The 17,500-nt window shown below is 42.6% G+C and overlaps 2 protein-coding genes across 7 annotated transcripts in view; one reads left to right on the forward strand and one right to left on the reverse strand.

Moving 5' to 3' along the window:
• LOC124044194 (inositol polyphosphate-4-phosphatase type I A-like) overlaps positions 1-6,904 on the reverse strand; it is a 45,777-nt gene extending 38,873 nt beyond the window's left edge. For 5 of the 6 annotated variants that reach the window (XM_046363729.1, XM_046363732.1, XM_046363731.1 and 2 more), the window contains exon 1: positions 6,788-6,877. The gene's annotated coding sequence lies outside the window, so the exon portion shown is untranslated. Of the gene's footprint in view, positions 1-6,787 lie in introns of all 6 variants that reach the window. The other variant, XM_046363728.1, reaches the window with a different exon arrangement.
• Positions 6,905-11,023: 4,119 nt separating this feature from the next.
• Positions 11,024-17,500, forward strand: part of slc9a2 (solute carrier family 9 member 2) — a 34,435-nt gene continuing 27,958 nt past the window's right edge. Inside the window, exons 1-2 of the mRNA XM_046363734.1 lie at positions 11,024-11,680; positions 16,881-17,095. Coding sequence (XP_046219690.1) covers positions 11,401-11,680; positions 16,881-17,095 — 495 coding nt within the window. The 5' untranslated portion in view covers positions 11,024-11,400. The remainder of the gene's footprint in view (positions 11,681-16,880; positions 17,096-17,500) is intronic.

Below are 17,500 nucleotides of genomic sequence, written 5' to 3' on the forward strand. Positions count from 1 at the left end.
TCCTCTCTCCACCTCCCCTCTCTTTTCTCCTCTCCTCTCCTCTCTCCACCTCCCCTCTCTTTTCTCCTCTCCTCTCATCTCTCCACCTCCCCCCTCTTTTCTCCTCTCCTCTCCTCTCTCAACCTCCCCTCTCATTTTCCCTCTCCTCTCTTCTCCTCTCCATCTTTCCCCCTCACCTTTCCTCTTGTCTCCCCTCTTCTCCTCTCCTCTCTTCTCCTCTCCTCTCCTCTCCTCTCTCCACCTCCCCTCTCTTTTCTCCTCTCCTCTCCTCTCTCCACCTCCCCTCTCTTTTTTCCATCTCCACTCCTCTCTTCTCCTCTCCTCACCTCTCTTCTCGTCCCCTCTCTTTTTTCCCTCTCATCTTCTCTCTTCACCTTCTCTCTCCTCTCTTCTCCTCTCTTATCCTCTCCTCTCTCTTTTCCCCCCTCACATCTCCTCTCTTCTCCTCCCCTCTCCTTTTCCCTCTCCTCCTCTCCTTTTCCCTCCTCTCTCCTCTCCTCTCCTCCTCTCCTCTCCTCTCCTCTCCCTCCTCTCCTCTCCTCTCCTCTCCTCTCCTCTCCTCTCCTCTCCTCTCCTCTCCTCTCTTTCCCCCCCTCCTCTCTCTCCCTCCCCTCTCTTTTTCCCCTCTCCTATCCTCTCTTCTCCTTCTCTCTCCTACAGTATCCCTGGCCAACCTCCATCCTCATTGGCCTATGTGTTTGTGGTGAACAGTAGCGCAGTGTATCATTTGAGATTAGGAATCTCTATCTGACACACATATGTAGGAGCTATAGAACTCTGATATAACTGATGTATTGTCTATGTGTAGGAGAATGTAGGTGGTAAACATGGTTCCAAAGTCTGTCCTGACTACTCTGCTCTCCCAGGCCGAACCAAGCAATTATTTTCATTGATCAAGTACTAGCTGAGGTTCAACATCAAACAACCCTATAGGGGAAAGTGTGGTAAGTTGAGCCACCCTTGTTTCTAGGAAACCATTCACAAAATTAATAATTTGCCAAATATTTAGGAAGAGGTCATAATTTCATGGAGTCCGTGAGGCAAGAAGCAACATTGGAAAAGTGGTTAGGTAAAAAAATATATATATATATTTTTAGCAAGTCAATTTAATTTGTGTTAGAGGTTTCATAATGCAAGTGTCTAAACCAAAGTAGATCAGTTTAAGAGCGTTCCATACATCATTTGGATTCACTATCAGCTTCAATAAGATGACCTAAACCTAGCATGTAAGGGCATCATTGTAGCTGCATGGGCCAATATACTCTAAAAGTTTGCCTTGTGGTAAGTTGAGCCAATGACCATGGGGTACGTTGAGCAAATGGTTGAGCCAATGACAAGTTGAGCAAATTGAAGTGTTTTCTTCCCAAGCGTAATGCAAGACATTAATGCTGGGATGTGAGGTAACAACAGGGCCTGGCCTACTGTATGTTAAAAAAAATACAAAATTACAAAGTGTTTGTTACTGTATAAAAGACAAAAAAGTGATTGTGATTGTGTTGAATTGTGTTTAGGTAATGAAGATAGTCATGGTTTTAAAAATGTAGTGATAATATTTCATTCAGTACAGAAAGGCGACTTACCCTGTTCCATGACTCAACTTACCCCAAACCCAGGTAAGCTGTGCCAAGAGACCACTTTTTTTGGACCAGCTATGTTTTCAAAACTGTAACGTTTAGATGAATTTAGATGATTTACTGGGATACACAACATCCTGAAATATACGTAGATATATTTGTTAGAAAGAATACATTTCCCTTGAAGAAGTGATGCTAAAAGTCAAAAATCTCTTAACCTACCCCACTCTCTCCTACATCCTTTAGCTCTTAACTAGCTAAATGTAAATAAATATCATCCACATAACAATAACTAGTAATGCTGCATACTCCAAGAAGGTTCAAATCTCACCTTTCTGATATTTTTAAAAATACATTTCCGAGGTGTAGTCACTTTTTTTTTTTCACTTCCTCCCGGGGAAGGACTGCCCGTTCCATGATCTCGCCATCACGGTTGACAACTCCATTGTGTCCTCCTCCCAGAGCGCTAAGAACCTTGGCGTGATCCTGGACAACACCCTGTCGTTCTCAACTAACATCAAGGCGGTGGCCCGTTCCTGTAGGTTCATGCTCTACAACATCCGCAGAGTACGACCCTGCCTCACACAGGAAGCGGCGCAGGTCCTAATCCAGGCACTTGTCATCTCCCGTCTGGATTACTGCAACTCGCTGTTGGCTGGGCTCCCTGCCTGTGCCATTAAACCCCTACAACTCATCCAGAACGCCGCAGCCCGTCTAGTGTTCAACCTTCCCAAGTTCTCTCACGTCACCCCGCTCCTCCGCTCTCTCCACTGGCTTCCAGTTGAAGCTCGCATCCGCTACAAGACCATGGTGCTTGCCTACGGAGCTGTGAGGGGAACGGCACCTCAGTACCTCCAGGCTCTGATCAGGCCCTACACCCAAATAAGGGCACTGCGTTCATCCACCTCTGGCCTGCTCGCCTCCCTACCACTGAGGAAGTACAGTTCCCGCTCAGCCCAGTCAAAACTGTTCGCTGCTCTGGCTCCCCAATGGTGGAACAAACTCCCTCACGACGCCAGGACAGCGGAGTCAATCACCACCTTCCGGAGACAACTGAAACCCCACCTCTTTAAGGAATACCTAGGATAGGATAAAGTAATCCTTCTCACCCCCCTTAAAATATTTAGATGCACTATTGTAAAGTGGCTGTTCCACTGGATGTCATAAGGTGAATGCACCAATTTGGAAGTCGCTCTGGATAAGAGCGTCTGCTAAATGACTTAAATGTAAATGTAAATGTACTTTTGACGACACAAGCTCAAGTACACAGTACAAATATGATACAAATGTGAAAATATCAAATATTTGATATGGTGTATTTCCTATTCAACAAAACTGTATGAATAAGGCTTGAAACGACTTATATGCTTTCTAAATATAGTATAATCAAATTATAAAACGACTAACTATACAATTTTACCTTCCTCATAACTGTAAAATACATATTTGTATGTTTAGTGTGAGAGAAAAATAGCATATTTCTAAAGGTCTCTCTTGACCAAAACTTCTGCTCCCATCGTTGTGAACATCTCCCAGCGTTGTGAACATCTCCCATCGTTGTGAACATCTCCCAGCGTTGTGAACATCTCCCATCGTTGTGAACATCTCCCAGCATTGTGAACATCTCCCAGCGTTGTGAACATCTCCCATCGTTGTGAACATCTCCCAGCGTTGTGAACATCTCCCATCATTGTGAACATCTCCCAGTGTTGTGAACATCTCCCATTGTTGTGAACATCTCCCAGCGTTGTGGACATCTCCCATCGTTGTGAACATCTCCCAGCGTTGTGAACATCTCCCATCGTTGTGAACATCTCCCAGCGTTGTGAACATCTCCCATCGTTGTGAACATCTCCCATCGTTGTGAACATCTCCCATCGTTGTGAACATCTCTCATCGTTGTGAACATCTCCCATCTTTGTGAACATCTCCCATCGTTGTGAACATCTCCCATCGTTGTGAACATCTCCCAGCGTTGTGAACATCTCCCATCGTTGTGAACATCTCCCATCGTTGTGAACATCTCCCAGCGTTGTGAACATCTCCCAGCGTTGTGAACATCTCCCAGCGTTGTGAACATCTCCCATCGTTGTGAACATCTCCCAGCGGTGTGAACATCTCCCATCGTTGTGAACATCTCCCAGCGTTGTGAACATCTCCCATTGTTGTGAACATCTCCCATCGTTGTGAACATCTCCCATCGTTGTGAACATCTCCCATCGTTGTGAACATCTCCCAGCGTTGTGAACATCTCCCAGCGTTGTGAACATCTCCCATCGTTGTGAACATCTCCCAGCGTTGTGAACATCTCCCATCGTTGTGAACATCTCCCATCGTTGTGAACATCTCCCATCGTTGTGAACATCTCCCAGCGTTGTGAACATCTCCCAGCGTTGTGAACATCTCCCAGCGATGGGAGACGTTCACACCTTCCATCTCATATTCATCTTGTCTGTCTATGACAACAGAAAGTGTTTTTTTCTTAAAGATCTATGAATTGTTTTATATTTCTGGCTATAAATGGGTCTCTGAATGTGCTACAGTGATGAAACCACTCCCTCCTGCTGTACTACGGTGTATAGTTTGCAGTGCTTTGTCAGTGGCAGTGACTTAGGATTCAGCCAAGAGTTGATGGACAGTTTCGGATGGTTTTAGATTTCACATCCTAGGTAACACAGGCTCAGAAATACTACCGGGTCTGTGGGAACCAGGGCTTACGCTCAGTGCAAGCCATTTCGATCTACGGTGTCCACAGATCGATATGTAATCGAAAATGTCAGTTAGAACCGATACCAGAACCATGAAGGTCCCCTAAACAGGGGACTTTACATCTAAGAGGTTTTAAGGAGTTCAGTTGTACATAGATCCCAATCTAAAAAGATGACTATCCTTCTATCCTTTCCTTCATCTGCACTGATGTGAAACACACAGTCTTAGATCAGTCAGTGTTGGTAAAGAGAGATATGTAAAGAGAGGAGGGACTTGAGACTATTGAGATACACCCCTTATGGCTGTTTTCAGACCAAGAGCACACTCAGGGGACTCGGATATAAACCTGACACACAACCAGGAAGGAACCCAGGACAAAGAAGCTCTTGTTACCCTGACAACAAGGAAACTGTACTCCCACACTGTCAGAAAGCATGAGAAAGTGACCTTTAATTATGAGGAGGAGGAGCAGGAGGAAGAAGAGGATGATGAGTAAGAGGAGGAAGAGGATGAGGAGGAAGAGAATAAACATGAGTGATAGGAGGAAAAGGATGATGAGGAAGAGGAGGAGGCGGAAGAGGATGATGAAGATGAGGAAGAGAAAGACCTTTATCTTCATAACTATGCTGATCTGAGTCTGATTCACACACACACACACACACACACACACACACACACACACACACACACACACACACACACACACACACACACACACACACACACACACACACACACACACACACACACACACACACACACACACACACACACACACACACACACACACACACACACACACACACACACACACACACTATACTGGTCAGGGATAATTCAATAATGTTGAAGCTATAAATGATTGCTTAGAAGACTTGGGGTGTATGTTAATGCCTGGATAGTGACAGAGATAGCATTGCCCTGCTTAGATCAATGCCTTTAATCAGTTTGCACTCACCACACGAACACACACACTCACACAATAAACAGCTAAAAGATCAAACAGATCAAAGCTAAGGCTCTCTAGAAGCACAGCGTTTTTTAGCATGTCGTCCATGCCAGCCCAGCCTCACATTCGCGCATATATGTACCAAATGTATTTCAGCAGATTTCGTGCGTTTTTGTGTGGTTCAATTCGTTCGAAAATACACGAATTTATGTGCTACTTAATTCGTGGGAAAAGACACGAATTTAACCAGTAGGCACACAAGCCTTTGCAACAACCATATACGTGACTATACCTTACCCTAACCTTAACCATTCTACTAACTATCCCTAACCCTAACTCCAACTGGAACTAACCCTAACCCCACCCTACGGACAGACGACTCTTTAACCCAACCAATGGGTCAATCTACAAGTGGGCAACCATGGGGCCCACAACTTTGGCCGGCCGCGCCTGGACCCCTCCGGCCTACGCGCATATGTGTGGAGTGCAGCCCCCCCCTCCCCCCCTCCGGTTTCCACGTGTCAGAGATGGAAGTGGATCAACCGACTCAAAACTAGAAACCAAACTCCTAGGTTGCACTATGCTTTCCACATCCGTTGACAAGCGGACTTAGACATCATGACCACACCACTCGATATGGACACATGGCAATCAACCGAGGACCAAACCTGCATAACTCAAGGGATTTTGCCTGATCCTACATCGAGTTTAAGAACAAAAATTACATATAAACTATCGCGTCTATATGGTTGTTGAAAAGGCTCGTGTGTAGCCTACTGGTTAAATTGGTGTCTTTTCGCACGAATTAAGAAGCACATAAATTCGTGTTTTTTCTCACGAATTAAGCCACAAAAACGCACAAAAACGCACGAAATTTGCTGAAAACGCACGAAATTAGCTGAAATGCATTTTGTACATATATGCACGAATTGTTTGTGTGACTGTGTTGTCCATGCAGTGACATAGCCCACAGTTAACAAACACACGCAAAACCACCCACTGCCCTTGATGTAGGCCTAAGTGATGCTGTTCTTTGTAAAACTGATCGAGGCGTCAACAAACCGCCTTCGGTCTATGACTATAGGCTATAGGATGCAGACATGAAGAAAATACATAACCTATCATTGGAAAAATATAGGCTAGTATGTGAATCAATCATCCAATTAGTATCATTATATTAGTCTCAATGAGCGTGTTATTGGCTATGATGCTCCGACAGTAACACAGATTGCGTCATGATGAAATCTGCTATCCTGCTTTCATTCAATGGGAACCAGTTGTTGGCAGCGCCAGTTTATATGAACAGTCCCGTTACGTCTAACACATTCCCATAACCCATTATAAAGACAGCGAACACAAAACAAGCGAAAACTCGGGTACAACGGGATTGTCATGTCATTCAAACAGAAATTCTATACTTGGCATCACAGAATAGCGGTTCAACTCAGCAGTGTTTATTGTGGGTTGTCAATATACGCCTATGCAAACCCATCCTTTTCTTCTAAACAGATATTATATTTCAGAGATAAAAACATATGCATTTAAATAGACTTACTTCAAGAGACGGGTAACGGCTCCCTATTGAAACGGTAGGTCTATGTGTGCTGTTTATTTGATAGCCTAGTGATGCTCATCTCAGTTCCTCCTTGAATCGACGGAGTCTGCAGCCGTACATGACCAATGATTTATATATACACTAGATGTATTTAAGGGGCACTAGGCTGATGCCGCCGTGCCTCCATCTTGGCACTGCCCAACCTTGTGTTTTACCACATGTAATATATCACAGACACCTTAATGCATACTTTTCAATTATATTATGTTAACTAAACATAAAATATATATTTATACAGTACCAGTCAGAAGTTTGGACACACCAACTCATTCATGGGTTTTTCTTTATTTTTACTATTTTCTACATTTTCTGTAGAATAATAGTGAAGACATCAAAGCTGTGAAATAACACATATGGAATCATGTGGTAACCAAAAAAAGTGTATATTTGAGATTATTCAAAGTAGCCACCCTTTGCCTTGATGACAGTTTTGTACACTCTTTGCATTCTCTTAAACAGCTTCCCCTGGAATACATTTCCAACAGTCTTGAAGGACTTCTCACATATGCTGAGCACTAGTTGGCTGCTTTTCTCTTGTCCCAAGTAAGTCTCTTCTTATTAATGGGGTCCTTTAGTAGTGGTTTCTTTGCAGCAATTCGACCATGTTGGCCTGATTCACACAGTCTCCTCTGAACTGTTGATGTTGAGATGTGTCTGTTACTTGAACTCTGTGAAGCATTTATTTGGGGTACAATTTCTGAGACTGGTAACTAATACATTTATCCTCCGCAGCAGAGATAACTCTGAGTCTTCCTTTCCTGTGGCGGTCCTCATGAGTGCCAGTTTCATCATAGCACTTGATGGTTTTTGCGACTGCACTTGAAGAAACTTTCAAAGTTCTTGACATTTTCAAGATTGACTGACCCTTATGTCTTAAAGTAATGATGGACTGTCATTTCTCTTTGCTTATTTGAGCTGTTGTTGCCATAAAATGGAGTTTGGTCTTTTACCAAATAGGGCCATCTTCTGTATACCACCACTACCATGTCACAACACAACTGATTGGAAAGAAATTCCACAAATGAACTTTTAACAGGGCACACCTGTTAATTGAAATGTATTCCAGGTGACTACCTCGTGAAGCTGGTTGAGAGAATGCCAAGAGTATGTAAAGCTGTCATCAAGTCAAAGGGTGGCTACTTTGAAGAATCTCAAATATAAAATAATTTTGATTTGTTTAACACTTTTTTGGTTACTACATTATTCCATGTGTGTTATTTCATATTTTTTGATGCCTTTACTATTATTCTACAATGTAGAAAAAAATAAAAATAAAGAAAATCCATTGAATGAGTAGGTGTGTCCAAACTTTTGACTGAAAACATTTTCCTTAAAGTATAACTTTTTTTTAGATGACTAATGTGACTGCCCCCGCTACAACAACAAAAATACTTAAATACATGTCATTTTGTCCTTGAAATATTTAATTGAAATACTGTAGAATTCTATTCGTTCCTATGGAGGACTGTGCCTTCTGGCAAGTTCCAATATGGCCGACCGGTGGCTTCAAAGCCCAATAGTCAATACATAGCACCTGCAGTCCAGGGTTTATGTACAGGACTCGCCTTAGCCCAAGCTCCAAGTGACACATTTCGATTTAACGCTCTCGATTTAACGTCTGCAGTCAGTTTTGTGCATAATACATTATGGTGATGTTGTGACTGACATAAACTAGGTTTCCATCCAATTTGCCACAGATTTCCGTGTCAATATTCTAAAATCTGCATAAAACAATATGCATATTTTCCCACCAGAGATGTTTCCATCAAACGGACTTATTTCCGATCAAAGGCTGTGCGTGATGACGTAGTACACATAAAACACTTTTGCGTTTAAATTCCCATGTACTGAATGAAAAATACAAGTTACAATGGTTTTCATCGCATTTTCAACTCGAATGATGTTTTAGTCACAGAAACATTTGCCCACTCTGGTCTTGGTACATGCGCTCCAGCCAACAACTCTAAGATATAGTGCGTTTAGGGTACCAACAGTATGAGATTATTATGGCTAAGAGCAATATTATTTGTATTTGTCAAACGGCAGCCAAGCATCGATCATCATGTCACCAGAAAAATACCCTGGATATTCATTGGAAAGGAGCACCGCCTTCCACATTCACCACCTCTGAAGTTCATCATCATTTATTTAATCTGTAGCCTAATAAACTGCATGCTTTCCCAAGTCATAGTGGGATGACCACACAGCATATCATCGAATGACTCCAGATGTACTTCGATATGATGGTTATTATATCAATATTTGCGCTTAAATGCGTTTCCACCGCCATTTATCTCATGTTGAATAAACAAAATGCCTGTTGCCATTCATACAATTGAACCGGCATTTCCTGTTTCCATCAGACTTTTCATGCGTTAAGTAATTAAACTACATGAAATGGTTGGATGGAAATTCCACATTTACTACAGGCCTAAATGAGATTAAATGAAAAATATGTTGCTTATTCGTTTGTAGCAATTTTATTGTTTTCCGGGCGACATTTGATGATTGACAAATATTAAACTTCTGGGGGAAAGGGATGTTTTCTCTTTCTGGGCATCACTAGTGTTTTGCCCACTAGATGACATCTGCAATTCTACAGCCATCTTGTGGTGTATGTTGGCTATTGCTATTATATCACAGGCAATGCGCAGTCCTACAAAAATGCACGGGTTTAAATTTTTACCCACTTGTCCCCCATTTGTAGCAGTGGCATACCGCGACCCCTGCAAGATCTGAGAAAGCCTACAGAATTCTACACATTCTACACAAATAAAAACAGTTGCAGTCTTATAGCCAGTGATGTAAAGTACTAAAGTAAAAAATACTTTAAAGTACTACTTAAGAAGTTTTTGGGGGTATATGTACATTCATTTACTATCTATATTTTTGTCAACTTTTATTTCACTACATTCCTAAAGAAAATTCTGTACATTTTATTCCATACATTTTCCCTGGCAACCAAAAGTACTTGTTGCATTTTGAACACTTAGCAGGACAGAAAAAAATATCAAATTCACACACTTATCAAGATAATACCTGGTCATCCCTACTGATTCTGGCCTTGCAGACTCACTAAACACAAACACATCTTTTGTAAATAATGTCTGAGTGTTGGAGAGTGCCCCTGGCTATCCTTAAAAACAAGCTTTGCTTAATATTAGGATTTTAAAAATAATTTATACTTTTACTTTGATACTTAAGTATATTTTAGCAATTACATTTACTTTTTATATTTAAGTATATTTAAAACCAACTAGTTTTAGACTTTTACCCAAGTAGTATTTTACTGGCTGACTTTCACTTTTGCTTGAGTAACTTTAAGGTATCTATACTTTTACTCAAGTATCACAATTGGGTGTTTTTTCCTCCACTGCTTATAGCTAATCTCATGCTATTCTACACATTTTGCCATGAAGCTGAGAAAATGTTGTATTTTTAAAGAAAATGCATTGCAGTTCTACACATATTGCTGTGAGGCAGTGAGTAAAATGTGCAGTTTTACAGCTAATCTCCTGCAATTCTTTACATTTTTGACATGGTTTATGATAGGGTGACCATTAAATTACTAGAGGGACTATGTCATAAACCCCCGAAGTTCCAAAATGGGGTGAAAATGGTCCTATTATTATTATTGTAGCTAATTATTAAATAGCTAATTATTGTCAATCTAAAATATTGCCATATAATTATAAATACAGTTTACACAGGTTTTATAAAAATGTCTGTATAAATATCCTTAAAATATATGTGAACAGACAATAAATGTCTACATTTTTTGTTTAGATAGCTGTAAGTGCTATTTTCAAATCAAAACAATGATTTGTAGGCTAATAAGAGCTTAATATGGCCAATATGAATATCAGCCTGAAAAAGGCATACCCAGTTAAGTCCTTCCACTCCAGGCTACAGCTGAGGTTGTGAGGCCCTCTTGGAGATTTTTTTCATTTGGTTTATATTGTTCCATTCCTTTGTTTAGCGGCTGTACAGTTGAAACTTGAAACCCAGGTCCCGAAACTATGAGGAAAAGAAAAGTGCCCATTGAATAGCCTATAGGCCTACCGAAACTTCAGTGACCGAAAGACAATCAGGCGGTCTTTTGTAATTTTCCTGAGGGCTGCTCCAATCAGAACTGTTCCGGGCCGCGCCCAGCCCCTATCGGAATGTGCGTTCACGCGCCACAGGTGCAGGTAGCAGATAGGTAGTCGTCAAGGGCTGTCATCACAAAAATAGTCCGTTTGGGAGAAACACTTTGTTTGGCAGACTGGAATGTGTTCTATCATACAGTGTTGATTTAAAGCATAGAAGTATAGTATATTGTATAATTGTTTTATTGTGGATTGCACTCTTGACTTTATAATAAATAATGACATTTGGTGAAGTTTGGAGTTCATGAAGTGCCACCGCCGTTCTCGGGCTTTTGACTCCGTAGCCTTGGATGGAGTGAGTGCGTGCGTGAGGGGCTCAGCCACCTATCCGACTTCTGTAGACTTCTTATAGCTCAAAGCTGCTTATCAATTCTCAATCAAGTAGGTTTTAAATATATTGGTTGTATGAGTACTATGGGAGGATTTAGCCAGATGAAACTGGCAGTTAACTTTTTAACCATCGGATTGGTTATCCTTAGTCTACCATGTGGATCATACACGGAGATTCCACCCAAACCCCCTGGTTCCGTGACCGTCCTACCCCCTGTCAAGCCAGCGGGGGGTCCACAAGCGTTTCCCGACGCGGAGAACTCGAATCTCCCGGTCTTCACAATGGATTATGCCCGTATACAGGTGCCGTTTGAGGTCACGCTTTGGGTGCTGCTCGCGTCATTCGCCAAGATTGGTAAGCAAAGTAAACAACCATGGACAAACAACTCAGTCAGAAATAATACGAGGTAAGGTATTTTGCCGTTCAATCTTCAAGTCACCTCAGTTTCGTGGTAAGGTGTGACATTCCTGATGGGCAAGGGCATACTTTAGGGTTGACTCAGACATTAGGAGGGACACATTTTGTTATGTGGTTCGGCTGGCATGCAGATCCCATGTTTTTTTCTAGTGAATTTTAAGAAAAGGATACAGACAATTATTAACTTACAATTGGGCACATTTACAGGGCTAATGGGGACCTTGCAGAGAGGTACTTACACTGGTACAGTCCAATCAGTCTTGGGGCCCTAGCCTTTCATACTGGATGGAATACCAGTGTGACTGTTATATATTGGATTAAACATCCATTGTGTACTCTTTCTCTGCTACTGTATGATTCATTTACTAGTATTTTTCTCAGTTCCCCTATGTCAGGTTGTTTAAAAATATTTAAATAAAAAAACAAAGGTAGACATGTGAAAGGTCTAACGGAAATGAATCAACCTCCACTACACAATAATGCAGAAATATATAATCATGGGTGCCTCTTCCTTGCATGAAGTTAACACAAGCAACAGACCCACGAGACTTAAAGGACAGTTCCACCCCAAAGCTATCTTTTGGTATTTGTTTCATTAGTCCATTGTTGACATATTGCCAAAATGTTTTGCATGTCAGCGATGAAGTTTCAAGATATACAGTGGGGAGAACAAGTATTTGATACACTGCCGATTTTGCAGGTTTTCCTACTTTCAAAGCATGTAGAGTTCTGTAATTTGTATCATAGGTACACTTCAACTGTGAGAGACAGAATCTAAAACAAAAATACAGAAAATCACATTGTATGATTTTTAAGTAATTCATTTGCATTTTATTGCATTGCACATCCGACGAGCATCAGAGCCGGTGTAGTCGGATTCAGTCTTAATCCTGTATTGATGCTTTCCATGTTTGATGGTTCATCTGAGGGCATAGCGGTATTTCTTATAGGTGTTTGGATTAGTGTCCCACTCTTTGAAAGCGTCAGCTCTAACATTTAGCTCAATGCGGATGTTGCCTGTAATCCATGGCTTCTGGTTGGGATATGCACGTACAGTCACTGTGGGGACGACGTCGTCGATGCACTTATTGATAAAGCCAATGACTGAGGTGGTATACTCCTCAATGCCGTTGAATGAATCCCGGAACAGAGTCCAGTCTGTGCTAGCAAAACAGTTCTGTAGTGTAGCATCCGCGTCATCTGACCACTTCCGTATTGAACGATTCACTGGTACTTCCTGCTTTAGTTTTTGCTTGTAAGCAGGAATCAGGAGGACAGAATTATGGTCAGATTTGCCAAATGGAGGGCGGTGGAGAGCTTTGTATGCATCTCTGTGTATTGAGTGAAGGTTGTCTAGAGTTTTTTTCCCTCACATGTGATATGCTGGTTAAACTTTGGTTAAACTTATTTAAGTTCGCCTGCATTAAAGTCCCCGACCACTAGGAGGGCCGCTTCTGGGTGAGCATTTTCTTGTTTGCTTATGGCCTTATAGAGTTGGATGAGTGCGGTCTTATGGTGCCGGTATGATGCACTTTGTCTCTGTTAGCTTTGTATGCGTTAGCCTAGCCTACCTGTTGTTATTAAATGTACCACTTTGTATCATTATTCACACACTCAGAATTTGCTGCTTCATGTTCAGTAGATTACCTCTCCTCTCTTAGTTGAGGGTGTGAGATCAAGTGTGCCTAGTATGTGTATGGTCTGAATGAAATAGAGTAGGCTGCCTATGCATGGGCGGAGAATCACATGGCAGTTATCTTTCCAAGGAAATTAACTTAAACATGAATAGATTATAGTTTACTACAGTGTCTGTAAATAAATATTGATATTTATTCATCATTGAAAAGGAAAAGGCCCAATGCGCGCATATGCTACCATGGTGAACGAGCATTGCACCTTTTTTATTTAATAAATAGATTGATTACACATTTATTTGTCTCTGTCTGAAAATCATCCTTCTAAAAGGGAGCTCGAGAGTGTCTGCTCTCTTCAAACTACGTCTAGACTATTGGCTGATATAGCAGGTAATACTGATAGCTTAATATATTGGGCCTTGTGAGAATTTCTGGGAATGCTACCTATTTCTATGTTTATTTTTGTGCATTTTGATATTGCTGGGACCATGGCTGGCAAGTGAGCTGTGTCACATACACCTACAATAACATTGCGGGACTGAGGGTGGGTTCTTGCAGTAGTGGGTGGGAGCGGTGTGTGCGGATGCTGGGGGATGCGGTATGAAAAGCTTGACTAGTGGTATATCCATGATGAAGACTAAGGGAAGATCTCCATTTCATACTCTAAGCATCCTCTCTCCTCATCTCCTTCTCAAAACCCATTGGATGAGAAAGCCAGAAATCCCTCCCCTCTGACCTCCTCCAATGGGTTTTGAGAAGGCTACGAAGAGAGAGTACGCAAGGAGTATGAAATTAAGATCTTCCCCTAGGAAGTGATTGTGCAAGTAATTCTGTACTAGCAAGCATGTATTCATGGTTTCAAAGCATTCACTATGAGTTTTTCACACAGCCAGAACTACCCAGCTTTAGCAAGTTAGAAAAAACCTGACACAGCTCAAAAATAACTCAACTGTAAATATAAAGCTAACTGAATAGCTACTAGCCAGGAGAAAGCCTATAGTTGTTCATGTTCATTCTAACATTCATACACTTTATACTTAAACTTTGTCATTGCCAACAACAATTACAGTAACACTTTATGTGCATAGTCCATCTGTAGGTTCTCTATAGATTGTCAGTAACATTTCAACTATCTACTAACCATAGCTCTAGCTCTAGCCCTAATCTTAACCCTTATTCTAACACTAGACTTAACCCTAACCCGAACCTTGACCCTTACCCTAAGTCTTATTCTAAAGCTAACACTAGCCGTAACCTTAGTGAACAGTTCTCACTGTTCCCCCGGCTCCTACACCCTTGCTGATGGGAATGAAAAACATATTGCCAGTAGTAGAAGTTGCCCTTTGACACAGATCTAGGGTTCATATATCTATCCTAACCTTAACCATTTGAGGGGGAAATTCAAAACTTACCATAACCTCTAGAGGAGACAGTGAGCTATATCCCATGCCATGTATACCATTCATAATATAATATAATGTAATATATTCCATTTAACAGACGCTTTTATCCAAAGCAACTTACAGTTATGCATGCATACTTTCTTTAGGTATGGGTAGTCCTGGGAATCGAGTCCAATATCCTGGCGTTGCAAGCACCATGCTCTACTTTCTTTAGGTATGGGTAGTCCTGGGAATCGAGTCCACTATCCTGGCGTTGCAAGCACCATGCTCTACTTTCTTTAGGTATGGGTAGTCCTGGGAATCGAGTCCACTATCCTGGCGTTGCAAGCACCATGCTCTACTTTCTTTAGGTATGGGTAGTCCTGGGAATCGAGTCCACTATCCTGGCATTGCAAGCACCATGCTCTACTTTCTTTAGGTATGGGTAGTCCTGGGAATCGAGTCCACTATCTTGGCGTTGCAAGCGCCATGCTCTATCAACAACTCTTGAGTTACAGAGGACAAAGTACCACATGCTATATGTGTACATATAGACTGGTGGTTTGAGCCCTGAATGCTGATTGGCTGACAGCCGTGTTATATCATATACTACGGGTATGACAAAACATGTATTTTTACTGCTCTAATTACATTGGTAACCAGTTTATAATAGCAATAAGGCACTTCGGGGGTTTGTGTGATATGGCCAATATACCACGACTAAGGGCTGTATCCAGGCACTCCGCGTTGCGTGTTACATAAGAACACCTCTTGGCCATGGTACATTGGCCATATACCACACACCCTCGTGCCTTATTGCTTAAATGTAAACCTCCTCCTTACCCATCTATGTTTGTCTCATGTGTAGGCCCATAAAGACCACAGGGTGTTCTAGAGCCTGGCATATACACTATATGACCAAAAGTATATGGACACCTGCTCGTTGAACATCTCAGTCCAAAATCATAGGCATTAATATGGAAGGCTTTCCACTAGAGGTTGGAACATTGCTGCAGGGACTTTCTTCCATTCAGCCACAAGAGCATTAGTGAGGTTAGGCACCGATGTTGGGTGATTAGGCCTGGCTCGCAGTCAGCGTTCCAATTCATCCCAAAGGTGTTCGATGGGGTTGAGGTCAGGGCTCTGTGCAGGCGAGTCAAGTTCTTTCACACCGATGTCGACATACCATTTCTATATGGTCCTCGCTTTGTGGACGGGGGCATTGTCATGCTGAAACAGCAAAGGGCCTTCCCCAAACTGTTGCCACAAAGTTGGAAGCACAGAATTGTCCAGAATGGCACTGTATACTGTAACGTTAAGATTTCCCTTCACTGGAACCAAGGGGCCTAGCCCAAACCAAGAAACACAGCCCCAGAACATTATTCCTCTTCCACCAAACTTTACAGTTGGCACTATGCATTCGGACTGGTAGCGTTCTCCTGGCATCCACCAAACCCAGATTCGTCCGTCAGACTGTTAGATGGTGAAGCGTGATTGATTGCGCCAGAGAACGCGTTTCCACTGCTCCAGAGTCCAATGGTGATGAGCTTCGTACCACTCCAGCTGACGCTTGGCATTGTGCATGGTGATCATAGGTTTGTGTGCGGCTGCTCGGCCATGGAATCCCATTTCATGAAGCTCCCGATGAACAGTTATTGTGCTGACGTTGCTTCCAGAGGCAGATTAGAACTTGCTAGTGAGTGTTGCAACCGAGGATAGACGATTCAGCACTTGGCGGTCCCACTCTGTGAGCTTGTGTGGCCTACCACTTCACGGCTGAGCCACTGTTGCTCCTAGACGTTTCCACTTTACAATAACAGCACTTACCGTTGACAGGGGCAGCTCTAGCAGGACAGAAATTTTATGAACTGACTTGTTGGAAAGGTGGCATCCTATGACGGTGCCACGTTGAATGTCACTGATCTCTTCAGTAAAGCCATTCTACCACCAGTGTTTGTCTATGGAGATTGTATGACTGTGTGCTCGATTTTATACACCTGTCAGCAACGGATGTTGCTGAAATAGCCGAATCCATTCATTTGAAGGGGTGTCCCCATACGTTTGTATATATAGTGTATCTGTCATGTACAGTATCTGACCTTCAACCTCTTTCTCTCACAGGTTTCCATGTGTACCACAAGATTACCTTCTGGGTCCCAGAGTCATGTCTCCTGATCAGTATTGGGCTGATCGTAGGGGCCATCATGCACTCTGTCCACGAGGAGCCCCCTGCTGTGCTCAGCTACAATGTCTTCTTCCTCTTCATGCTGCCTCCCATCGTACTGGAGTCTGGATACTTTATGCCCACGCGACCATTCTTCGAGAACGTGGGAACGGTGTGCTAATACCAACATTAATTATGGTCTCTGGTGGGACTCAAGGGGCCGGTTTCTCTGACACTGACCTCTGGGGCGACGCGCAATTGGCCTAGCGTCATCCGGGTTAGGAATGGTTTGTCCGGTAGGGATATCCTTGTCTCATTGCGCACTAGCGACTCCTGTGGCGGGCCGGGCGCCGGGCGCAGTGCACGCTAACCAGGTCGCCAGGTGCACTGTGTTTCCTCCGACACATTGGTGCGGCTGGCTTCCGGGTTGGATGCACGCTGTGTTAAGAAGCAGTGCGGCTTAGTTGGGTTGTGTTTCGGAGGACGCACAATGGTTGGGTTGTGTTTCGACCTTCGGCTCTCCCAAGCCCGTACGGGAGTTGTTGCGATGAGACAAGATAGGAACTACTAACAATTG

The sequence above is a fragment of the Oncorhynchus gorbuscha genome, linkage group LG09, assembly GCF_021184085.1.
Source record: "Oncorhynchus gorbuscha isolate QuinsamMale2020 ecotype Even-year linkage group LG09, OgorEven_v1.0, whole genome shotgun sequence".
NCBI classification, from domain to species: Eukaryota; Metazoa; Chordata; class Actinopteri; order Salmoniformes; family Salmonidae; genus Oncorhynchus; species Oncorhynchus gorbuscha.